This window comes from Harpia harpyja, chromosome 6 (assembly GCF_026419915.1).
Source record: "Harpia harpyja isolate bHarHar1 chromosome 6, bHarHar1 primary haplotype, whole genome shotgun sequence".
In the NCBI taxonomy this organism is placed as follows: Eukaryota; Metazoa; Chordata; class Aves; order Accipitriformes; family Accipitridae; genus Harpia; species Harpia harpyja.
Genome location: NC_068945.1, coordinates 17,701,215 through 17,726,717, shown reverse-complemented (window position 1 = coordinate 17,726,717; position 25,503 = coordinate 17,701,215). Strand labels below are relative to the sequence as shown.

Below are 25,503 nucleotides of genomic sequence, written 5' to 3'. Positions count from 1 at the left end.
TGTGGTGCAGTAATACGGCCAGGATGAACCCCCCCCCAAGGTCACTCTGCATGGGGCTGCAGCTGTGGAGGTGAGGGCTGCTGGTCCCCAGCAGCCAAGATGGGGACACGTGCCACGCCACAAGGAGCCATGGCTGGTCCCTGGGGTCCCGATGAAGGCTGGTGCTGTTTTCTTGGCAGCACAGCGGCATCATGCTGGGCTGTCGGGAGGCATCTCCATCAGCGTCACAGCCGTCAGGTATCGGCATGGGGAGCACTAACCTCTCCTGAGCGTCTCCAGACACAGACACTTCCCAGCTGACAGCATCACTGGGATGATGGACATGTGCTTGGCAGGAGGCCCGCACTGCCCTTGGCGGTGCTGCCTCAGCCAGCTCTGCAGTGGGAACACCGGGATGCCACCCCGTCCCCTGCCACCCCCCGGGGTGTCCGCCCCGGGGCCACCACCTGGGGCTCCCCCATGGGCATGGCCCGGGGGCTCAACAGCTGCACATGGGTCCCAGCCCCTTGGGACGTGCCAGGGCAAGCACTAAAGCCAGGGGAAATGCCACACAGCCCTGCAGGCAGCCCTCCTGACACACACCACTGGGGCACGGGAGGGGACATGTGAGGACCTATGCTGGATAGGGCACCCAGCGCGCTGGAGGGAGGGACACCAGCCCCGGGGGTTCCTCCTTATGGGTTGAACAAACCCTGAAGGCCAGAGTAGTAATGTCACTGCCACCATGCAGCTCTGAGCAGATCTGAATGCCTGCCTGGACCTCTGACCACAAGCACCACTTTAACATACTATTAAAGATGCAGATAATGGAGGAAAGCTGTTAAAACATATGGGGTGCACAGCGCTGTGGCTTTTGCTTTCACAGCACCCTTCTTCCCCTCCATCGAGGCTATGGAGGGCTGTCAATAGGGGAAGGGAAAACATCTGACACCCCCGTTAGATGTCAGTGAAACAGCACTGGCTTCCCGCACCAGGCAGAAGTGCTGCTAGCAGAGGTGGTGGGAAGCTCTGGGGAAGAAATGAGGCAGGGACCCTGCACAGGAGTGACTGGGTGAGCAGGGAAGGGACAGCACCCCAGCCTCTGTGCAGAGCCTGCCCTGCTGCTTGCTGCCAGACTGCCCGCCTCGGGCATCCCCTGGCCCAGCAACAGGCACACTTGTCCAGCGTTTCGGGGCTGACAAGTCACTGGCACCAAGCAGGGCTGAGGAGGAGAGAAAAGCTGGCATGGGCAGGCAAGCCTCTCCCCAAAGAGGGACGGTGAGACAGGCAAGCAAGAGGATGGAAAGCAGAGAAGGGAGGAAGAAGTGACAGGTACCCGACTCAAGGGCTGCTGCAGTAGCCAAGATGGTGGAGGGGGAGAAGGTAGCTAACCCCCATGGGAGCCCCCATCTTTCAACCCTCCCTTGACATCCCTTCTGTCCCCTTTCCTAGGGCTTTGAAAGCGTGCAATGATCAGAATGGTCTTTGCACTCATTTTTAAGAGCTAGCTCCCAGGTGTCATCAGTAGGTTTCAGAATTTCCAGGCTTTTTCTTCCTACCCCTGAGCTGCTTAGGTGGACTCTGACTAATAGCTGGAGTTGTACAGAGACAGGATCTGACATCAGGAGAGGAAAGCCATGCTGTATGGGCACACTGCATGGCCTCCAGTGCCAGTACTGGCATCCAATGCTGAGCACTGTGTTTCATGTGCTCAGTTCCTGAGAAAAGCAGGCAGTGTGCTTGGTGCAAGCTCCATCACCATGGGTGGGCTGGTAGCCCTCAATACAAGCCAGACCACAGCGGACATGCCCCTTAGTGGCACAGACCCCCCTCCCCATTTGGCCATCACCACCAAATGCAACCAGGGTCCCCCAATCCAGAGAGAATCCCTCTGGGACAGGAGAGGGATAAGGACAAATTGTTCATCCAGAATGACACCAGCTTTAAGGGCACCCCCAATGCACAGCACAACTGCGCCCAACACGTCATTTAATAGAGCTGTGGAGAGACTACAAGCTACGCAGCAGTCGGCTAGCCGAAGCCTTACAGCGCCACGTGGCATCGCTATCGTGTTGTGGATGTTGCACATGTGTTTTACAACCAGCTGCCAGCTGTTGGAGAACATCTGGGAGAATGGCAGCAGGAAGAGCTCCCCTCTCCTGAGGGAGAGGATCGCACTTGCATCTCCAGGGGAACTGACACTTGAGCAGCAATGAAGCAGTCTTGCCTTTCCCATGGCCCCCTCAGCCCCCACTGCTGCGGCAGAGGGTGGGGGCAATGGCATTTATTTTATATTTCACAGCCCTCAGGAAAAAGAGGATTTCAGGAGGATTTGAACACAGCTCCCTAAATAGCTCCTTAGAATTAAGAGGTTTCACAGGGGATTATTTTGAGTGGCTGCCTGTGGCGGGAGGGAGAGGCTGGCAGGTGCTGGGGAGGCAAGGGGGCAGAGAAAGGGCAGGAGCGCTGTAGGTGAGCACAGGGGAGTGGGATCCCCTTCTGAACCGCAGCATGGGGGAGAGGGGAGCATCCCACTCCCCGGCCACGCACGTATCCTCTCTGCTGGGCGAGCCAAAAGGAATGAGGAGCAGAGTGGTGGTCAGCAGAAGCGATGCACTGTGGGAACAGCAAAAAAGCACTTCTTACAGAGGAGTCACTGGCACCGAGCATGGCACATGCCTTTCAGCTGGTATCCGAAGCCTGATGTCAAAAAGTCAACGCACAGATATGGCTGCTTCGCTGGACCTGCCTGTAGTGGCATTTCTGAGGCATGGGGTGAGCTCAAGGGGCTAGCCCCATCCCTGCCTTCTCACTAGATGGGAAACCTGCGTGTGATGGAGGTGGGAAGGCTCTTCTAGCACTAAAGATGGGATGAGTTTGAAATGCTGGAGGAGGGGATCAGTCAATCAGACTGAGCTTGACTAAGGGCAAATTCCTCCCTGCAAGGCTACGAATGCCTGACTTCACAGATCCAAACATTCATGGTGGAAATAAAATAGTGCAAAACCAGGAAAGGCCACAAAATCTTTTGGAACAGGCACAGCTCTGCAGAGACTCGTGGAATATGGGTTGAAATGTCTCTTCTAGTAATACCAAGAGATAGCATTGCTTGGCACAGCGCTTTCTGGTGCAAAGAGGAAGAGAAGATAGCTGGAACTTCATTATAATTTTGATATTGGGATGGAAATTGGTTCTTAGGGACCGGATCCTGCAAAAAGCTGAGCTCCTCCATGAGGTCCTGAGCTCCAGCTTTCAGCAGGCAGAAGGGTTGAGCATGCGCACAAAGAGCGGCTGAGCCACAGGCATGAAGGAATAAGTAATAAGGCTGGAAGGAGAGCACATGAAAGAAGCAGAGAAGTGAGGCTGGTAATAATAGAGATATAAATGAGAAAAGAATAGAAAGGAGAAGAAAAAGGAAGGAGAGCTGTAATTTGACAGTAGTGGAAGCAAAAAAGCAGGAAGAAGCAAGCTGAGGTAGATAATTGCCACTGAATGGGTAATAGTGGGGAAGAAGTGAGGCAAGAGAAAAAGGGCAGGGCAGGAGGGAGAGCAAAGGAGAATGTCACAGGCAGGAAACTGAACAAATGGCTAAATCTCATCAAATACTGCTATTATGGCAGCCCATGTGCGGGGTAGCCCCTGCTGCTACACCTGGAGTGATGTTCTGCATCTGCCACATGCAAGGCCACAAGTCAGAGAGATGCTAGGACTAAAATCCCAGCAGGAAGAAACTGGAGATTTAGGGATTTCCTCAGCCACCAGGGAAGGCACTTTGTTTTCTGGACCCTTCCTTCTCCAGTCCCCTGGAGGAAAAACCTGGATAGTACAACCCTTTGAACAGCTCTCTCAGCAACTGAGCTCTTTGGCCAACAGTTTCAAAAATGACCACTGACACAGATTTGGTCTACCCTAGACCTGAGCTGCCCCAATGAAGCTGGAAAAATTGGGATCTTCCATGGTTTTAAGGCCTCACTCAAGAATTGACTCCTTTGCCCATCACCCACCTGCACAACTCTCAGTCTGCATTTAAGGGGAGGGAGGTTACATGACCTGGATGCACAGGCAAAAGCAGGTTTCTAGTAAAGGTCATTACTGGAAAGATCAGAGGTTAACATCTGTTTTCAACACAGATGTCCCTCTCAAAGGACATAGATGTATATAAAGAGTGATCTCCTTTATTCCCCAGTTTATAAAAATAGGTGAAAAATGGAATAGAAAATTTCAGCTATGCTAGCGCTGGCAATTATGGCACAAGGAAAGATGACATGTCTGTGACTGGCTGAGATTAATTATGATGAACTATGATTGCAGCTTTCAGTGTTTGGTGTTCGGCTTTACAAGACCAAGCCTGTAAATTCAGCGTTTCCTCATGTCTGTTTAACAGCTGCGATTTTTTTGACACAAACACCCTAATGATTAGGTGCGGGACAGGGCATGATCTCAGCTTGTGATGTTGGAGACTGCAAAACATGCACTCAAGAGCCAGGACACAGGATGTGCCACATGTATAAATACAAATTGGTTACACATCTAAAGCAAAATTAATCAAGATGCATTAGCGAGTTGGCAGGGGAACCAACCCCAAAGGTGACTGACTTCAGCTTTAACCAGACAACTCCTTTCCTCTTTACATTACTGATCCTCAGGCTGGGAGACCAGTGGAAGAGCGGGCTGGGCCCATGCACCGGCTGGTCCCAGGGACAGGCAGCACAGGGCAACCCACATCCTTTTGCAGCGCCTGTCGGAGTGCAGGGCAATTGTGCAAAGGCTCATCACTCAGCTGGCACCTGCGGCAGGACCCTCCGGGGACTTCAGCCGGTCACCTACAAGACCAGGCCCTTTGGTAGGAAGTGTGAGTGGGACGTACCTTTTCTTGGACACTTATTTATGAATTTGTTGATTCTGAACTGAACCTGGGAGTGCGAGTAGACCTGGGAACGCTGTCAGGGTGCTAAGGGAGGGGAGAGACGAATTTGCACTGTCACACTGTGCGTGCACATGTATGATGGGTGCTCATCAAATGTTCCAAGTACATGGGTATCTCCACATGGGGTCATTGGGAGGCTGTCACAAATGGGAGCATCACTGTCACACCTGCACATCGTGCTATGATGAACCACCTCCTTTCTCAAGGCTTCATAACCAAGAAATATGCTGCTGCTTTAGGACTGCTCTGCAACACTTGCCAGCCTTCTCTGAGGTGTTATACATTCCTCCAGCATCATGTACAACAGCTCACGGCCTCCTGTGATGTGTGTGCTAGGAGTCAGGATGTGCCAGCACCAGCAGCTGCCTGTACAGACACTTCCCAAGGGAAGTTAGCACTGGTTCACAGGGGCGGCTTTAAGCATGGTGGCTACATCCTATCAGCTCCCCTAGGAGCTCCTGCCTTCCACCGGCTGGGATTTAGGTGTTGCCACTTCCCAAAAAAGGCATAAGCTAAACCACCCGTGGGCACTATGCTGCATCTTATTGCTTCCCACCCGGGGACACAGCCAGGGAGGGTGTTTGGCAGGAACCACCCCGTTCCAGCTGCAGGGGAGATTTGCACAGAGCTGGAAAGTCTCCTCGTCACGCAGCAGACCTCTTGCCTCTGCACAAAGCTGATTGCAGCAGACAGTGGTCAGTGCAGGAGACTCGGACAGCCTCTGGCAAAGAGCCCTCCACGTACCCTTTAAACTGCATTTTAGGATCAGGGAGTGGCTACTGCACACAGCTGCAGAGGGCAGGACGTTCCAGAAGAAAAAGGCTGCCTACTCTGCTAGGCAGTGCCTCTGCTACAGTGCCAGCCCCAATGGATGCGGTGAAGATGGCTGGAGACTGCACAGGGCTGAACCACAGCACCTGTGAGCAGCACACACTGTCCTGATGCCCTTTTGGGGCACCAGTTTTGGGGCGATGTCCTACAGCTACTAGCACGCTGGACTCCTCAATGGAATGCCTCATTCTGCCACATCCCCTCCAGTTATGCATTTGCTAGTGTTGGTTTACGCTAGATCAATCGCCAGCCGTCTGGGATTTGAACCTGGTGTCAGCTGGCTCTCTGGGGTGACAGCACAGCTGTGTGCTATGGGATGCTCTGCGGAGGTTCACATGGAAAGGCAAGAAGAACAATTGATCAGCGATCAGTCTAAGCTCTCTAGAAACACCACCTCTCGTCAGGAGGAGGAAGACCTGGGCACCGGCTGCTCCTCCCCGAGAGCCTGGACCAGGATGTTGCAGGATGAAGACGGTCACCGCACAACGCCCTGGCAGCAGCTTGTGCAGGGCCTTGGTAGGCTGGGCCAGGAGGAGGAGATGCGAGAGGGTTCCTCTGCCAGGTCCTCTCTTCGACAAGCGAAAGCCACCGTGGAGCCAGGGACAGCGAGCTGTGCCGGAGGAGCTGAAGGGACAACATGGTGCGAGCAGCTACGGGGCAGGGCGAGGAGGTCTGGGCTCTCCTCCTAGACGGTGGCATCCAAGACCCTCCCGTTCAAGGACATCTTCGGCTGGAGGCCGTTGTTCTGAGTGTGCACCTCTGGCTTGGGCTGTGTCATCTGCTGCAAACGCTGCCGGGGAATGAAGGGAGAGAGCGCGTCAGCCAGGGGCAGCAGCGGTGGGACAGCCGGCACATGGCAACAGCTGAGGGTTGGGACCCCTCGCCCCAAGCCTCAGAGGTGGCCCTAGTTACAGGGCGAGGGGACGGTGCATGCAGCAGGAGTTACTCCTCCAGCACCATTCAGCAATCCACTGAAAGTCTCTGCAAGTCACCTTTGCTTTGGTGCTGCACACAGCACAGCAGCTCCTCCTTTTATCTTTAAATACAGGGATCACCCTTATAACACAGGCAAACTGTTACCAGGCAATACCAGCTGCAAGTAGGAACAAGAGAGAGCTGCAGTCACAGGCATCAGAGAAGACCCATTTTCCCAGTTTCCATAATTTTTCAACTAGGGCTGATTATAAAGCATTACTAGCTAGCTACAGCAGGCCGACAAGGTTACCGCCTGTGCCACTGATGCAGATCAGACCAGTCCACCTGCACAAACCTTTGCACCAGCAGCAGCAATTCCTGTCACCCTGAGTTGATCAAATGAAAATTACAGAGCCAAGCAAAGTGAAGCAAGAACCCAGGAAAATATGGAGGGGCAAGTCATTACTGGAGGCGTGTGGACTGAGCATCAGGAGTGATGAAGAAGAATGAATCACTTTTGTCTGCCAGGGAGGGACTAATGCTGTAAGTTGCAGAAGAGACAGCAGAGGAGGATTGAGCCTGGCCTGAATAGACATCACTAAGTCAGGAAGAAGCTCTTTCCAGCAAAGGGAAATAAGCTCCTACTCTCCAATACCGCTGAAGTGGCTGTTGCTGGGTGAAGTCCCTGAAACATTCACTGGGCTGCTTCTGCCATTCATGGTCTTTTTTTTCCCTTCACATTCATGCTCAGGAGGATCAAAATGACTTGTAATCTTTCCTGTCTGTCAAAACCACTTTATTCAGCATTGGCATCTAATTTCCCTCCAGCGCCAGCTCTATTACAAGCTAATCCAGGATCTGTGCATATAAGAGGCCAAAAATTCTCTCTGTCTCTCTGATACCAACACACACACACACACACACACACACACACGCACAGAGAGAAACCGACTTTCTTCCTGCTGCCATCTGCTGCTCACTCCTGGATCTAGGAACAGTGGGGAGGAGGTCTGGGTCTCCTGATGTGTGTGGGAGCTGTTAGAGGGAGAGCAGGACAGAGAGGGTGCACACCAGCCACTCACGCTGCTGACTGGCACTGCTGGTTTGCACGAGGTGCTGAGGGGATGGGTGGAAACGTGCTCATGAGCTGCCCCTGGATGCCAGGACATGCTTTCACCATCCTTAGTGGAAACAGGATTGAGCCTAAGCAAAGGGTTGAACCTGTATCTGTAGTTGCAGTCTTCACTTTTCCCTCCTTTCCAGCTCATATTATGAGGGGATAAGGAGCCCTTGAAACATCTGAGAAAGGACCTACTACTGGAATTGCTGCTGGTCTTCAACACAAAATGCCAAGAACCTAAACTCAACCCCACATGAGAAACCCACCAGAAACTGAAAGCAGATCTGAGACACCAAACCTGCCCAGTTCCCCCACCAGAGCCCATCCAAATGGAGAGCTGGGAAGAAGGAAAGTCAAATTCACCTGCAACTTGACCTCAGAGGTAGAGAGCCTGAAGCTGACCTCAGCACAGCAGTTCCAGCCAAAACATTTCTGAATTAAACATTATTCAAAATACAGTGTCCATGAGGTAAACTCATGGGATTTAGATGGTGCTTGGTGGCTGTTGCAGCTGGGCTGGGAAAGCCATAAATCAGCACCCCTGTGATGACTTCTTACACCTGTAGCTTGCAGCAGACAGCATCGAGCCACGGACTTTGTACACAGTGCTCTCAAGACCGAATGTCAACGCTGTAAATAAAACCTTAACAGTAATTACTAGGTATGACGTACAGACTCATGATTCACTGCTACATAAAACCCTGCTCAAGTTATTAAAAAAAATGTTTTAAACAAGATCCGAGTTGTGGGTATTGAGGGTCCTGCATAAAAGTCTGCATCAGTTCTTAACCCCTCATTCGCTGAGTGCCCTTTACAGAGCACATGACAAACTACTGCTGTGCATGCTTGTCACTAGCAGGTCCTAGCCCTGAGATATTTCAAGCTTCATGCTTGGAGGATGCTGATCTCTCTGCTGAGACATGCCAGGTAACCATGCTTATAGCCATGGACTGCTAGGAATTGGGATTTCTCTGGGTTAAGAAACCTCAAAGTTTTCTTCCCAATCTCTTCCAGGGCTCTAGTCCCCTGCACCAAAGTGCTATCCAGGGAAAGAGGGCTCCCTTTTTATGATAGTGAAAACACAAAGCTCAATGAAGGACAACAGACTGACCTAAGGACAGACTACCTGAAGGTCTACCCACTTGGCCAGACGCAGGCAGCCACGTGCTGCCCAGCAGTACTCTCAGCCATTTAGACACGTTGGTGCTCAGCTGTGCTAGTAACTCCTCTCCAGCGAGCCCGTGTTGCTGGAGGCTGTTCTGTGTGCTGGGGCTGATTTGAGCCCTCCTGGAGGAGAAGGTACACAGAGCTCCTGCAGCACCAACCTGAAGTACTCTGACAGCTTTGTCAGAGCAGTCTGCTTGGTTCTTCTCAGGGTTAGTTCAGTGGAGGCTTACTCTAAGCAGAGAGCAGAAGAGGAGTGGTGAAGCTGTTCATACCTGCCGGAGACTCCCCGTTGAGGTGAAGAAACAGTACAGCATGTATCCTGGAATCAGTACCATGGAGGACAGAGCCATAAGCCAACCAATGCCTTGTCCCCATGCGGGATAGACGTATTTTCCCAGTGTCAGAGGGGTCATTTCCACCACACTGAAGAAGAACACACCCTGGGAAAAGAGCACCAGCCATTGCAGGTGAAGGTGTGCAAAATCAGGGTCCATCCTTCCATTCTTTCCTTCACTACCCTCTTAGCTCCCAACAGTCTTATAGCAACCCAACAGCTCCTTAAACTAGTCCAGATGCTCTCAGCCCACGAGATGGTAATTTTACATTATTTCTTATTATCCTATGTAAAAAGCTGGAACTGGAATACTGCTGATTTCCTTCTTCACTGCACTACTCAGAGAAGCAGTGCCCCCACAGCAGCTCCTAAGCAAGTTAACAGCATTCTCAGAGCTGGCCTCAGGAGCCTGTATCTTCATGTCATTGGTCTTCTCACACCATTCCCTGTACTACTCCTGCTGGAAGCACAGGAACCAGCAAAGGCAAAATTGCGCCACAGTTGGTTATACTGCATTTGCTGATGGCTTTTGCTCTGACAAGTCTATCAGGGGCTGAGGCTGGAGCTGGACTAGCTGAGAGCCTTCCACAGAACCAATAATAGCTCTTTAAAAGAGTAAATTATTTGCTTATCTTTTGGCATCTCAGAAAGAAGAATGAAGAACTGAAGGCCTCATTTAGATTAAAACAATCATCTAGAGCTTTTCTTACAAGTGATTCCCAGCAGGCAGAGTGAAAGATGCTCCTGTATTACTTCACCCATCTCAAGTCTGCACAGGCCCACCTTACACCAGACCTATACTGGATTGAGAACATCGTGTTTCCCCTACAGCCCATCCAAACTAAGAGGCCCTTCTGGATTCACTCCTGCAGATAGGATGCCCCAGGTCTTACCAGGCAGACAAGAGGAGTGAAGAAAGCCCAGCAGATCTTCCACCAGATGCAAGGTTTGTAGCCAATCATTTCTTCAATGTTCCTGTAAAACCTGTTTACACCTACAAGGAGAAATGAGAGTTGAAAAAAACATCCCATCTCAGCACCATGGTCATCATCTCTTCTTGTGACACAGGACAGGCCAGTCACAGCAAGAAGGTAACAATGCTGTGGAATGAGAAGCATTATCTGGAGGGGATGGGATACAGGGACACAAAAGCAAATTTGTGCTAGCAGCTTCCATGTTTCTGGTGTCCTCTTGAAGGACCAGAGGGCAGGACCCTAGGCATCTGCCAGTTTGTGCAGAGGTCTTTGTGGTGGCCTGGAGGAGTGAGATGACAGCCTTCCACTCCCAATTTTCTGGAGTTATCAGCTTAAGCTATTTTCAGTTGCAAAGTTTTCATTGGCTTCACTGTGGGAGGCTTCTGAAATAACTCACTGTGCCCATGGAGAAAACAAACGAACAAGGTCTTTTGTGCTTACCATAACACCAAGAAATTGAGATGGTCTCAAAGAAGACAAGAAAGAGAAGACACATGCCACTGGCTGAGTAGTAATCAAACAGCTTGAAGACATAAATCCCACCCTGAGGAGACAAAACCAGGGTCAAGGAGTTTAGTTATAGATTATGGTCAACAATATCAGCCAGCTGCTTGGATCGCTACTATCTGTATCTATTGGCTTTAATGTTAATTTCCTTGGACGTAAAGCCAGCATTGCAATGTTTCCACTGGAGTCTGGTTCCCAGCAGCAAAACTGATGTACTCTTGCAGACAATTAGCCAGCCTGTTCAGACATGGCCAAGGGTGAGGAGAAAAGCAGAGATTCACTAAGATTTCTTACTTTTCCCTGTTTTAGATGGAGTCACTTAATTTAGTCTGCTCTGCCCCTCCCAGGAGTTTTGCTGCCTTGCCTCCTCATGAACCTACAGTGCTCCACAAATGGTCTCCAGACCACTCAGCCCTAACCTCGACACACGTGAACCTTGGCTTCAGCCCCAGAGGTTCAGGGGCCCAACAGACTGGTCTTCTTTATGTTATCTTAACCCTTTGCACCAAGCATTCCCTCAGCTTGGCCTCTGTTGGCTTGAGCCCTTATTGCAAATAGCAAAATAACAAGCCAGACTGACAACAGGGTAGTGGTAAAAATTATGGAAGCATCCTAAGTCACTCGAGATGTAGCAGTGGTGAGCAAGCCCATTTATCCATCATTAGGATGGCTCCTAGGGATGCTGTCACTTCTAAAGCTTTCAGTGCTGGTGTGCTATGCCAAAGTAACTAGAAAGGTGCCATGAATGGAGGTACAAGCATGGCTCTCTATACCTGGGTGATGTTGGAGAATCCAATGAGATAAGAGATGAAACAGACTACTGCGATGAAGACCTTCTTCCTGGCTCTCAGGACATGAGGATACTCATCCATCAGGGCTGTAATGAACCCTTCCACAGTGCAGAACTACAGGAAAATGTATACACCAAAGACATATATATATAAGTATCTTAGCCTGACATCATCACCTCCTACATTTAACTCCAATGTTGAGAGCCTCATTGCTTTAAATGCTTTCTGCAGACACTAGAAAAGGAGGCACCTTTACACAAAGTTGGTCCAGACCATCTTCTGAAAATGCCTCTCTCCCTCCACTGAATATAGAGGGAGCTAAAAGCACCAGGTTTAAATACCTGAAATTAGCTGAGATAAATCTCTGCTTTCTGCCTCCCGTGGAAAGCCTCCTCTTTCTTCACCCAAACTCTCCAGAGCTTCCCCACCAGTGCCCTGCTCCCCCACGCTGCGAGGCTCTCTGTCACAGCAATGCATCTGTCTGCTGCTGGGACACGTGCAGGACCTTGCTTGCTCTTCTTTTTCCGTGTGTGCTCTTCTCAGTCTATTGCAACAGCACTTGTGCTGTTCAATGATCTAAAACACTCATTAAGGAGCTGCATTACCCACTGCCCAGTCTCACATGCATGTGCATAATAACAACATCTCTGACTACACAGTCTTTGACTTTATTTCATTTTTTCAAGCACGCTATATTAAATGCATGTAGCACATTAAAAGCCCATCCTCACAGCACGTGGTCTTTCTAGAGCTGAAAACACCTGAATGGCTTGTGTAGTGCTATACCAGGCACAGTATATTAATGGTGTCTGCACTATAACGTGTAAAGAAGTCCCCGTGAGTGTTACTTCAAATCAGTTTTCCTACTAGTTCTGCCCTATGGCATGAGGACAGTTTGACTGTATACACGTGAAGTGCATCCTTCCCTCCTATTTCTTGATAAATTGTGAGATTCACTTTTATATCTCACTCCCAGAAACCACTGGTAACATACAGCTGACAGAGAGCGCATCATGCCTCTAGCAAAAATCCTGGGAAGTGTATGAAAGCAGCAAGCTCCTAGCTTCCCTGGTCACTCTCAGTAAATGTACAAGCCAGGGCAATGAAAATGAAAGAGGTTTCATTGCTCTTGGATGTCAGGGACCCCCCCTGTCCCTGGGACAGCACTCTAGAAAGTGCTGGCATTTTTAGATTCAGCTTTGAATAGGGACACAAAAAGGAAAAAACCCTAGAGTAGAGGTGGAGGTAGAGGTACACAGACTAAAAAGAGCAGCAGAGGGCTGGAGAGATGTATGGAAGAAAAGTGAGGAGTCTGAGCTGTGCCTACAGCTGGGCAGGGACGGTGGAAGAGCTTGCACACCGCTGGCTGCTGGGGCTGGCTTCCACCTGGGCACAGAGCGAGGAAAGGGTGATGTTTCTGCTCAGGGTTTTATATCAGCACGGTGCAGTACGGAAAGTCGATATTCCCAGAGCATCAAAGCTCAACTGCTTCAACTCAAATTTTTAATGAGATAAGCCTTTTATGTTGGAAACAAGTGCTATTAAAGCATCTTTTGCTGTTCAGGCATGGGTTAAGTTGCCTTTATACTCATTGACAGCAAGCTCTTCACCCCATACCACCCAGCTCTTTGTGTGGAAGAGTCAGGACTGAGCTGGCACCACAGTGTGAAGAGCCGGCGTGACAAAAAAAACACTGTCGAGAGCTATTCCTTCCACGTGGATGCATGGCCAAGCACTGCTGGAGCCATGGGCAGGGCCAGGCGGTCTGGCACCACGCAAGGTAGAGAGGGAAAAGGGTTTGGAGGGTGGTCAGGGGCAGAGGGTGGATGTGAGGGTTGTCCATTGGAGAAGAAGCAAAGAACAAGATACCTCAGATAACGGGACGGAGTAAAACCGACAGCCCTTTGGTACAGGAAGAGGGATCAAAGTCAGGGAAAGGACAGAGGGAAAGACAGGGAGACAGGTGGTGGGGAACAGGGCTATGAAGTGAGTTGAAATCTCTTTGCCTCCTATGAAAATTAAGCTGGTGTGTAACGGATGAGGTGGGGAACCAAATGATGGTATGCTGCTTTTTCTAGCCATAAAACAGGCAATGGCCTTCATACCATTTACTGAAAACTGCCTCATGCCAGCCTCAGGCTTCAGAGGTGATACAGCCTGGAGGAGGCTCAGCTTTCCAGCCCTGGGGACTGTGGCTCCCTGGCTGGCCTGGGGTCCACATTTGCCAGCCTGCATACCCAACCTTAGATGCTCGCATGAGATAAGCAGGCACCTGAGTGAAAGCATGCTGCTTTCAGGAGTGATGAGGATCTGGTCATTGTGATGCCTTCTGGTCTCACCCTTGCCCTGTGTGCACACTTGTGCCTGTGGGTAGACAAGCACATACATACCCCCACCCCCCCGCAACCACCACACGCTTCAGTCTGCTTTCCAAAAAGTTTCATTTTTCTCAGTGTCTCCAGCTACAATTTTTAGTACATATTCTGTTCTTCCTCATGCCTCACCCCATGATATTGTTTCTCTCCTAAAGATTTTCTTTCCCTTCACTTTCCTCTTTTGCTTTTTTTCCCCTTCAGGGGCTTAATCATTACACAAGCCGCTGGGTCTGATAATCTGGGCTTGGGAGTCAATATAGGTGGCACCTTGGTCTGAAGGAAAGTCTCTGTCCCACACTCTCCCGGTGTCAGGGGCTTGCTATTCCCTCCTTGTCCACGCAGAGCACCTTGACTGGGACCCATGGACCCATGGGGGGGTCCGACCACAGCTGCCAGATGTGCAGCAGAGAGCCACAAGAGTGGGTCTCACCGCTGTCAGCTGGAAATCCTCACGAATAACCTGTGAGAGGCAGCCTCACATGGGACAGACACAGGCTTGCAGTCACAAGGCTTGCTAGCTCCTCTGGGGAGAAAACGCCTGACCTGGAAACTGGTAGGTTAAAAGAAAGCATTAGCATATTATGCAAGAGGGTCTAGACGCAAGAGAGCTAAAGTCCGGATGGATCAGAGGCAGAGCGAACATTAAGGCACATGAGCGGCAAGTGGGGGCACGGGAGGAAGGCGCGTGTCTATCAATATAGGTCATTCATCCATTCAAGTAACTGCAGATGAGATGAGTACCCTGGCAGAAAGAGGCAGATGTAGTGGTGCTGCATCTGCAGACTTGCTATCGAAGCTAATGGACACGGATCGACCTACTCCCACCATCGTTAAAGGGTTTGGGCTTGTCGCTGCATCACAAATGCAGATCTCAGCCCTACCTTCCTTCGCTAGCCGGGCTGCTGGGCACCTCCGCTGTGCCTGCAGACCCGTGTCCAGCCGGTGACAAGGGGCAGCCCCAGCCCAGCAGCCCTGGGGGTGTAGGGTGCAAGAAATGCCCTATGGCCCTGCCGTGCCTCATGGACTGGGCTGCTGACCCAAATGAAAAATGACTGCTCCCCATCTGCAAATACCACAGATGATATTTAATCAGCACATGGCAAAACTGTCTCTTTTTTTGTTGGTGTTTTTTTTTTTAACTGGACGCTTCAAAATGCATGTGCAATTGCAGCTGTTGTTGCAGCCTGTGTTATTTGCTTTATACACATAAGCTGCCATGCTGTTAATGGTCTGTTTGATTGAATCAGAGCTCCAGCATGCAGACAGAAAGCTTCTTCACATGTATTTATCTGTGCTTTTTAAAAGGCTTGTTTTCCTTTTGATGCTTTGTTCCCACCCCCCCCTCCAGGCAATGATAGCCCCCCACAGACTGCCTGCCCTCCGAACCTAGCTGTCAGAAGGGACTTGGAGAATTTCAAGTGGTGTTTCAGAAGCAAATGCAGCCGATAAATTCCACACAGTGCTTAGAGGGCTTATTGTCATGTCTCAAACTATTTACCAGTGCTGAGTGAATCTATGGAGAGTAATTTTTTTTTCTGTAAATGTATCTTCTTTTGGAACATTTAGTCATTATTTGAAATTATTTGCCAAATAATGTCTGTGGTAATGCAGACGTGAGCTTTATGATGTATTTGTGGGAGTGTGCCATAATTGAAAACCAGATTTGATTGAGGAGATTTTCCTGGAAACCAGGTGTGACATTTCAGGAATAGGTCTGAGTCTGATTATGAATTAGACTTGGGTTTATGAACGCTACCTGTAATCCAAGAGAGCATCCATTTTATATTTGTGGTTTGCACTGCAAGGAAAGAGCACGCGGCACAGGGAAGGATGTGACAGACCAAGCACAGACTTTTGAAGGAGCCTTTGATTTTGATGCACTCAAAAGTGAGGCATGCTGCAATTCACTGCTTCACTGGGTAGCTACATTTCTGCTGAATTATCAGAAAAAACCTATCACAGCTTATAAAACCACAGAAACCATGATTTTTGTTTGTTTGTTTTGTGAGGGCTCTGAGGGGGGGCAGGGTAGAGACCTTTGGCTACATCCAGCTGCTTCCCCCTCAAATATCTTGTAAGACTTACCTGATGGCAAAGCAGTCAGGGTACCCAGGCACCAGCCTTTCCCAAGGCATGGCTCCTTCCTTCTGCCAGGATCTACCCCTGCTCATCTACGAACCAGACCAGGGTGCTTCAGCTCCGCCTAGGGCCACTTTTGTTATCAACAACAATCCCAAAACGCTGCATCAAACCACCACCCTCACACCACAGGAGAGCCCTAATTCAAATGCTGCATTGCTGCTTTTCTCAGTGCAACCTGTCGATGCTGTGCCAGAGCACTGGGTCTGGCACCTTGTGCAGAGATGCCCCTTTCAGCTCCTGGGAGTAGAGAAGATGACGACTTTCTACACTAACCTATGAAAGTAAGCCAAAGTAATGACACTTTCTTGCCTCGCAAGAAATGTAGTTTGGTCAAGGTGACACAGTAAGAAAATCCAAAGCATCCAAACTGAGCTTCTCACAAAATACCAAGTCAGCTGCAATGACCACAAACTATTATCATGCAGGCATGAAATGAAGCAGTTAATACTGAATTCCCTTATTTCACATACCTATTTTGGGGGTTGGGGGAATCATGTCTTACAAGAACAAAGCAGTTATTACTTGAAAGAAATCTTTCTCCTTTTTCCCTTGCCCCAAAGTATTTTGGCAGGGATAGTTTCCCGCTAGCTCTGTTTAGAGCCTGTGAGCTCAGCTGCCAGGGTCACCCAGCAAGATGGGGACATGCTGTGCCCACGTAGCAGCACCAGCACTCCACTAGGGCCAAAAATTGATCTGAACGGAGAAAATCTTTCCAGAGATCCTCTTCTCCTCCAGGGAAACAGTGATTGCCCTGTAAGGCTGACTGGTTCTGCTGGGCTGCTGGAAACTGGTCATTGTTCCTATTTTTAATTGGCAGCAAGACAAGGACGGGTGCATTGGGTAGTGGTCAGATACCACCACACTTGCAGTATATGCCAACATTAGGGAAGAGTGCAGAGGCGATGACCACACGGGAGGTTTTGTTTCATGCAGCTGCATGTCACCATGAAGAGTAAGAAAAGACCCTGCTCAGCACTGTCCCAAGGTGCAGATGAGGACACCACCATTGAATCCGAGGATATCTTCATATCTTACCCCACTTGGTCCCTGGGTCATCTCACCTGACTATCCAGACCCAACATCATCAGCATGGAGAAGAAGAGGATCGACCAGAGCGGGGACAGGGGCAGCTGTGTGACGACCTGTGGGTAGGCGAGGAAAGCCAGTCCAGGGCCTGTGGTAATGAAAAGAGGGATGAGCCCATGTTTATAAAGCATTTTATGGGAAGTCTGAGCTAAGGAGCACAGCTGAACAGAGAGACAACCATCACAGTCAAGAATTGCAGGTATTTAATATAGGAGCTAGAAAAACCTGAGCCTTCACCCATGACACACCATCCTGGTGGGGTGCACAGGGGTAGGATGGGGAGGCAGGAATGACAGGAGAAACACTTCGCCTTTTCTTTTCCTGCAAGCAAGAAAGTCATCAAATTACTGCTGCCAAATGGAGCTAGAGCACTTTGCTAGAAAAATAAACTGATATTCAGAACTGGTTATAACTTTCCTGATATGGTTTTTTTTTCCATCACAAAATGCTGTTTCTCAAGATAAAAGCTTTCTCTGGGAAGACAGCAATTTCAAAATATGTCTTTGTGCAAAAAGACACAGTCCCATATTGGTTAAAAATTATTCTGAGATTACAATTTCAAAATTTCTCGTGGAAAAGGGACTCCAAATTTTGATCACGTCTGCTGAAAACATAGACAGTATCTATTCTCCACAGGAAGGTTTCAGAAAGCAAATGGCCTAAATATTTCACTGCAGCAAAAGCACATAAAAATTCAACACTAAAAGAAGGTGAACATTAAAAGCAGGCGGAGATGTCCCTTGCAGCCAGAGTACAATGAACATCAGCCACAGGTGCCTGAGACCCATCTTGGTGGGAGGGTGTGCAAAAAGGGTTGCGCACTTGGGTCCCAGTCAGGAAAGGCGTGTGAGCATCCCAAGCTCACGGACAAATTGCTCTCAAAGGTTGCTGTTGCCTTCGAACCTAGGTTTCTGCTTACCTGAGGAGGCCAGCTCTGAGATCGACTTCTTCGTGATGTGCGACATGAAGCCAACAATAGAGAAAATAACAAATCCAGCAAATATGCTTGTGGTGGAGTTTATACAGCAGACAATAATGGAGTCTCTGGAAGAGAGAAAGAAAGAAAAGAAACCACCTGCAGGTCCTTACCAAGAGGCCAGGAGTGAAGGGTGGGGTAAACAAAAGACCAAGCCCTGCCGAGAGCTGTTCCTGTGCCTTGGAGAGGTAGCGCGGGTGATGTGTTAAGTGTCCTGCAGGCAGGAGAGCCCCGCTACGATGATCGCAGCATGCCCCTTAGGCTGCACATTGCCAGTGAGGGGACGTCGGAGATCAGGCACCCCAGACTCACCATGACCCCCTCCCTCACCCGTGAGCGCTCCCTGCCATGCAGGAGGCTGGAAAAAACCCAACAGACCTGTAGACATTGTTGTGGAAAGTGTTGTAGCTCCCCAGAGCGATCAGGGACCCCAGACCCAGGCCGTAAGAGAAGAAGATCTGTGTGGCTGCGTCCATCCAGACCTGCGGAGAAGGAGCCGGGAGAGGAGTGCAGCGGGAGGGACTCCATGCTGCAGGTGCATCTCCTGCAGCAGCTCAGTGCAGGGCTAGCGAGGGGGCTGGATGCAGACCGTGGGGCTGTGGACTTGGCCATACAGCCCACTGGGGCGGTCAGAACCTGAGGGCACCCTGTCACTAGGGCCACGGGTGCCTGTGACGCTGGCTGCTGACCCAAGCTCCAAGGAAATGCTTGGGTCGGCGGCTGGAAATGTCCCAGGAGCCACCTTGAAACCGGTAGCTGTGTTACTGCCAACTGGGCTGAACATGTCTGAAGAACAGACTTTTTTCCGTGCCTTTCTGAACACCTATCTCCAGGGCATCGTAGAACTCAGAGATGGTGGTGCAGGTGGAAAGGAGAGTAACTGAGATGGCTGGTGCAGCCCCGTTTTACCTGCGGGCTGGTGATGCTGTGCATTTGTGTCGCACAGATGTAACCAGAGCATGCTGCCTTCTGGAGCCACTGCATGTCCCACAGCGACGTGGGGTCAGCAGGGACCCTGTGCCTCCCCCCAGGGGAACAGGGCTGCCAGGGGCCTTTAGAACAGGGCACTGAGTCGGGGCTGTGGCATATGCCTCTCCTGCCTGCAGTGTCAGCAGGGAGCCTGCTAGAGAGCAATGCCTCCCCGGGGAGGAGGAGCAGGGGGTCTGCATCCTTCCCACGTGGCAAGTGCATCAAGAATGCCATCTGGCCTAGCACCAGACGTACATCCCCAGCTCTCCGAAACATGTGGCTCAAGGCTGCTTCCAGGGATGGATGGGAATGGAGGAAGGGTTGTGCATCCCATTTTCTGAACCACGTCCCTCAGCCCCTGGTGCAGGTCAGAAAGGACTCGTGCATCATCTGAATTTGTGTGTGTGCTTGCTTTATCACAGCTGCTCCCTGAGGGGTGTTGCTCCCCTCGGAGACCGACGTCCCATGCTCAACCCCTCTATCCCTCTTCCACTAGCATGTCTTTGATTTTCCAACATGGAGTTTCTTGTGCAAACAACTGCAGACGACAGCTTGCAAAGCTGGTCCCGGTGCCTTAAGGTCTTAAAGGCTAGAAGGCACAAGAAAAGGGGGCAGACTGTTTGTTTCTTAATTGCATAGTATTTAAATAACTCTTCTGGTCTTGAGAGCCCCATTTCCAGCATTAGAGCCAATGTAGCTGGCAGTACAATTACAGTGAGTGTCTTGCGAGAGGGATCATTGGGACCCCTTGGGAAATGATGGGTGTCCAGTTGTCCCTGCTCACAGGTGACTGGTGGCTCTGGAGCCACAGGAGCATTGCTGCTGCAAAAGGCAGAGTCTGTGTCTCCTGAAAAACTTTGCCTTTGCAAGCCTCCATACTCCTCCTGGGCTCCCTCTGTGCTTCCACTGACCAAGGCAACGTTACTGGCCACCATTCGTCATTTAAACACTTCCAGAAATTGCTGTTGTATGTACTGTTGTGCTTGTGCTGCTTCTGAGACCCCCATGCCAGCAACACCACATCATCCTTTCTCTGGGACCACCAGATCAAGACCAAATCACCCGCCCTGGGATGGTCAGTGAAATGAGGCATTTCCAGCCCAGAGGGGATTTTCCTCCATTGGGGTAATTTCTGACCCCCCCCCCGCCCTATGGATAACACTGCTTGAGTACAACAGAGCTGCTGCACAGATTTCTACCCACAAAGGTCCTGCCCTTCAGCTTTGTCTCAGCCTGTGAGGGTTGTGACTGCTTGAATAGGGAACAGTTCCAGCTTTTTTTTAATACTTAAAATATTCAAGGGAAGTGCCCAGGGAAGACTAATATGGAGACAACCAGGAGGTAGGAGCTTTCCTCACTAGGCTACAAACCTCGGAGTCAGAGAGCTTTCTGAAGTCAGGCGTGAGGTAGAAGAGGATCCCCTCCTTGGCTCCCGGCAGCGTGACTCCCCGGAAGAAGAGGATGAAAAGCATGAAGTAGGGGTAGGTGGCTGAGAAATACACCACCTGCGAAAGACATCGTGGGAGAGAAGCCATGAGCCCACCAGTGCCCAGCAGCTTTCCTGCCCATGGTGGCATTGCATCCAGCATGTCCCCCTGCGAAGGGGATGGGCTCCCCACACACCGCTGGTTTTGGCAGCATTTCCTGGTGTTTCCTGTCTCCTGTTCCTATGCTAGTAATGTTTCCGGCTGTTTGAGGTTTCTCCCTGCCAATGACATGCAAGGACACACTAATCACAACAGTAGCATGCTAAAGTCTGGATGAATTGCCCAAAGACAAGGGAATTGCACAGGGATAAATTTAGTCCACAAAAGTAATCCCTTTAAGTCATCACATCCTTATTTGCAGAGCAAAAGCTGGTGTTTCTCTAGTCCAATGCATCAAGCAACGTGAGTTGTCTTGACTCCGCCGCTTTCTTTTCAGCACTGTTTCAGGGACTTGCAGGAACATGCCATCCCTCATCACAAGGCCTGCACCGGCAATCACTAGGGCTTTGCTGCGGCTGCGTAGCTAAAACCTGTTTGAAAGCCGCTGCAGAAGTTAACAGCTTAGGTGACCTACACCTGAAGCGCTTCTTTCTGATCTCTCCTCTAGATTATTCCTTTCATAATAATGTCCCGCTACTTCACGCTGTGCTCTAAATAACACATCTCAGTATCTCAGCATCGCTGTTTCACTAAACTAACCAATTACCCTTCTGCTGTGCTAGCCTGAAATGCTACACAGTGAATAACAACGTGCTTCTGATCTGAAGGTCTCCCACCAATACCTAAAGGGCAACAGGAAAATTTTCAAAGGAGGTGGTGAGGTTTTTTTCCAGCAGCAGCATTTTAAGAGACAATGATTTTCAAAAGGGGGAGCCCGGAAGAGGCCTCGCTCTCTCAAAGGGCTGTCCCAAGTTGGGAAATGTAAGTAATCTCTGAAAATCTCTTCCCAGAGAGACTGAGCGCTCAGACCCATGACTTTACAGGGAAGAGCTATTCTCTATGCTTAGAATGAAAATTACCATAAACACGGTAGCAATTTTTACAACCGTGAAAGGTAAATGTCAGGAATTTAATAGCATCTACTACAATTCTGCCTCAAAACACCATAACCTTAGTTACAGGCACTCAAAGAAAATTGAGTCCGGAGGACATTTCGACAGCCAAGATCCGAGCGTGGCAATGAGAGGCAGCACCGAAACACCCGGTCCTCGCACCATACCTTGCCTGTCCACTCCACGCCCTTCCAGATGGAGAAGTAGACCAGCAGCCAGGCCAGGGCCAGTGTGCCGGCCAGGGGCCAGCGGATGGTGCCGGGCTCCCCCAGGTCCCCAGACATCTGGTGCATGTTCCTCCTAGGGGGGGAGAAGTCGTGTTAAGGGGAAGTCCGACCCTTGGCGGCAGAGGGATCGGAGATGCTGGCGGCAGCTGGAGGGCGAAGGGCCAGGTGCAAAGCACGAGAGCCCACAAAACCCTAAAGGGACCTGAGGCTCGTCGTGATGGGATAAAGGAAGGAGAAGAGAGGCGCAGAGGCTGTTATCCTCTCTATCCATCTGACCTGCAGCTGCACAGCACACTCCACGCCCATGCCCACCCTGGCCGATGGCCGGCTCTGATGCCCTCCTGCCAAGGCTGTCCGAGGAAAGGTGCCAGCGGGCACGGCCACAGCCCTGGCGAGCAGGCGTGATGGCCGCGGAGAGGGTGAGAAACCTGGTGTAGGCAGGCTGTGGACGTACTCCCAGAACTCGGTGACGGCGCTGGTGAGGTTGGTGGTGTCGCCCAGGGAGTAGTTGGAGAAGCAGCGGTCGGTGTTCCAGGCATTTCCACAGCTCTGCCATGGCAGGTCCTGCACCAGCATAAGGACAGCAGGGTTATCATTAATGTGGCATCTCCCAAGGCCAGTGGCGAGAAGCAAAATTTGGCTGCTTTTAAACTGAAACCCCATTTTTTTTGTAAAGAGGATGGGCAGCTCCTCTGTATGGGCAGGGACCTTGCATCAAAAAGCATGAAACAATTTTCCAGAATAACGATAACTTGTGACACGGATTTTCCAGGAAACAATATCACGATGTGACTAGGGCAATGCTGTAGCAATCATAAATTGTTAGCAATTCCCCAGATAGAAAGCCATTTCCAATTAACTGTTGGTAATTAATAGCTACTAATTAAAATAGCTACTGGGGGATACTGTGTTTATAATCATTACAGCTTTTGGCTAACTTCACTCAACAAGTGGTTGGAACTTAGCGCACAAAGAATAAACACTGATTTGTTTCCTATTGCTCATTTATACCAAGCTTCAATGCTTAAAAAGCAATGTGGCATTGAGAATGGGGGCTAATGGTTTGTCTACACGAATAAACTACTGTAACATAAGCCCAGGAGTAAATTTAAAGCGTAGTAGTTATTTCATGCTGTCCCCTGCCCTGATTATAAGCAGCACAAAGGGATTCCTGGGAGATGTTTACACTGTAGGTAGCAATGTGATGGCAGCACACCACTACAGAATTAATACAATCAGCTCCGGTGCTGCAAGCGATGAAACCGCAGCGTCAGAGGCTGTGCGAGCACACAGGGCAACTCACCCATGCTGTGTAGTGCCACAGCTGAGGCAGCCCAACAAGAGCAGCTCAGATATGCCTCCATGTGCAGCAATCTCATTTCCCAAGTGCAGTGCATGTAGATAAATGCAGAACGGCTATTCTGGATTATTTTCCTCTGCAGACAAGACCTCAGGCTCCAGCTCAACAAAGCTTTAAGAAGATGTTTGTATCCATTCCTATTCATCTACAAACACAGACCCCTTTAGAAATATTATCTGTTTTAAGTGCTTTGTGGCATCACTGCCTTTAAGTGCTGCCTTCATCCCGCATCTAAATCAGTTCACTCCAGCAGATGATACCTCCTAACCTGCATGCTGGCTTGGCAGAAGAAGGGCTATGGGAGGGGCAGGTGGGGACAGGACACCCAAGCTGTTTGCACCCACCCAGTGATTTCATTGTGGACTTGCTAATTGCACTGAAGCAAATGCAATGGCTCAAGCAGAGCAGCACAGCAGCCCTTCAACCAAGCAGTTTGCACATCAGAGACACTGTGCAGCTCTTATAAGGAGGGGCAGGCAGGGGGACGGTTTGTTGGTGCTTCATTTCCTCTGAATTTCAGAGGACAGAAACTGCAGAAGGCAAGCTGGGTTCCTGTTCAGGTTCAAAATACTTCTAGTCAAATTTAGGAGGAATAGGGGACAGGCATCAGCCGAGCTTTTTTATTTGTACTTTGGCTCCTTTGGGGAATCTGGAATTATCTCTGGAAAAAGAGAAGGCCTTAAGCCAAACACCTGGAGCTGCCTGTGTAGAGACGAGCACTGTCACCAGTCGGGTGTGTGACACCTGACTGTACCAAAGCCTCATCCTGAGAAGCATCCTGCCCAGGGCAGAATGGGGATGTGTTCTTTTGGGGTAGACTTTTGTTCATTTGGGAATCCCCCAAGGCTGCACCTAATCAGCCACGACTGACAATTTTATTCTGGACCCAGGAGCCTACAGTGAGTATTGATGGTAGAAACACAGGTGGGAATGCCAAACAGAATATTTTAGCAAAAGTCTTGATAGATACTTGAAATTTTTTATCAAACAAAAAGTGAAACTGGATGTACAATGTTCGTAACAGCATTTCAGGGTTATACCTAAATGAAAAAAATCCCATTTGAACCACAGAGTTGATGTCTTTAAGGCTGCAGGTTGCTCAGGGAGTTAAGGGAGCTCTTCCCAGCTGCTAGGCTGAAATTAATCATTCAGCTAGCAAGAAGTTAACATGGGGCGTGATTCTGACCTTGTATGGTAGAAGACCCTGCTATGGAAGAGGAAGCCACTATAAACCACAACACCAAAGTACATGCTAAGGGACAGTCACAAGCAGATGTCTAAATGCTTTCTGAATAATTTTTCTCAGCAGAACCACCCCACCCCCCCCCGGGATTTCATTTGTCAAGAGAAGCATAAATGAGGACTAATTAAGGTCAGGACTAAGTCCTGGGTAATAAGAACATGTTGTGACAAAAACAGTTGTGAAAATGTGCAGCTCTTAGATTCACACAGCTCTGGAAACATGACAGAGACACAAGGTGGGTTTTAAAGTCTGATGTAATTGGCAACAGGTGCCAGAGAGGGGATGGGACCATCCCCTCTGGAGGACAAGCATCAGTACCCATCAGCACTACATGACTGCCTCCCGGGCTGATGAACCTCTTTGGGAAGGGTCCAGCAGGGTGCTGACGAAGGCTCTTTGCACAAACTACAAGCATGTTTTGTGGCATAAACAACTCCTCCACGTACAGCAGGGAGTAAGGACCCATAGCACAGACAATGCCATGCTGTAGATAAGTCTGTGACTCACCGTGGTGAAAGAGTTGAAGAGATAGTAGAGAGCCCAGGCAATGATGACAATGTAGTAGATGTTCAGCCAGAAGGAAAGAACCACAGCTGCCAGCCCCACTCCTGCGAATGAAGGCAGAGAGCAGCATCAGTCCAGGTCTCTGGTGCCCAACTGCACTCACGGACATCACAACAGGTTTTGTGGCAGAGCCAGAAAAAGCGAACCAGCTCATCAACGCAGCACCTGATACAGCTACACTGAACTGGCCAGCAAGGGTGGCTTGTTCCCTCACATCTCACCCACCCATTTCCACTGGTACCTTTCAGTATGCTACGGGTACTTTAGGGACAGAGCTCCATGAAAACAAGATCTGGTCACTTCCCCGGCAGAATCGCTCTCTCCCACATCCAAGGCATTTCTAAATCGCCACTGGTTTCCAGAATGCTGCTGCTCCAGACACAGCAACAGGTTCATGTCTCCTATCTACAGCTTTCCCATGCAATTAAAGTAAGCCCACATGGGAAGGCTTGGGGCAGGTCTTCTGCAACCAGAGCC

General features: G+C 50.0%; 1 protein-coding gene across 3 annotated transcripts in view; it reads right to left on the bottom strand.

The window, feature by feature from the left end:
- Window positions 1–4,138: 4,138 nt before the first annotated feature.
- Window positions 4,139–25,503, bottom strand: part of LOC128142889 (sodium- and chloride-dependent GABA transporter 1-like) — a 37,033-nt gene continuing 15,668 nt past the window's right edge. For all 3 annotated transcript variants that reach the window (XM_052789565.1, XM_052789563.1, XM_052789564.1), the window contains 12 exons: window positions 24,970–25,070; window positions 22,314–22,423; window positions 21,800–21,932; window positions 20,464–20,598; window positions 18,503–18,606; window positions 18,068–18,192; window positions 17,124–17,236; window positions 11,528–11,659; window positions 10,689–10,791; window positions 10,167–10,267; window positions 9,212–9,379; window positions 4,139–6,527 (listed from right to left, as the gene is read on the bottom strand). In XM_052789565.1, the coding sequence (XP_052645525.1) occupies window positions 6,423–6,527; window positions 9,212–9,379; window positions 10,167–10,267; window positions 10,689–10,791; window positions 11,528–11,659; window positions 17,124–17,236; window positions 18,068–18,192; window positions 18,503–18,606; window positions 20,464–20,598; window positions 21,800–21,932; window positions 22,314–22,423; window positions 24,970–25,070 (1,430 nt within the window). In that variant the 3' untranslated portion in view covers window positions 4,139–6,422. The remainder of the gene's footprint in view (window positions 6,528–9,211; window positions 9,380–10,166; window positions 10,268–10,688; window positions 10,792–11,527; window positions 11,660–17,123; window positions 17,237–18,067; window positions 18,193–18,502; window positions 18,607–20,463; window positions 20,599–21,799; window positions 21,933–22,313; window positions 22,424–24,969; window positions 25,071–25,503) is intronic.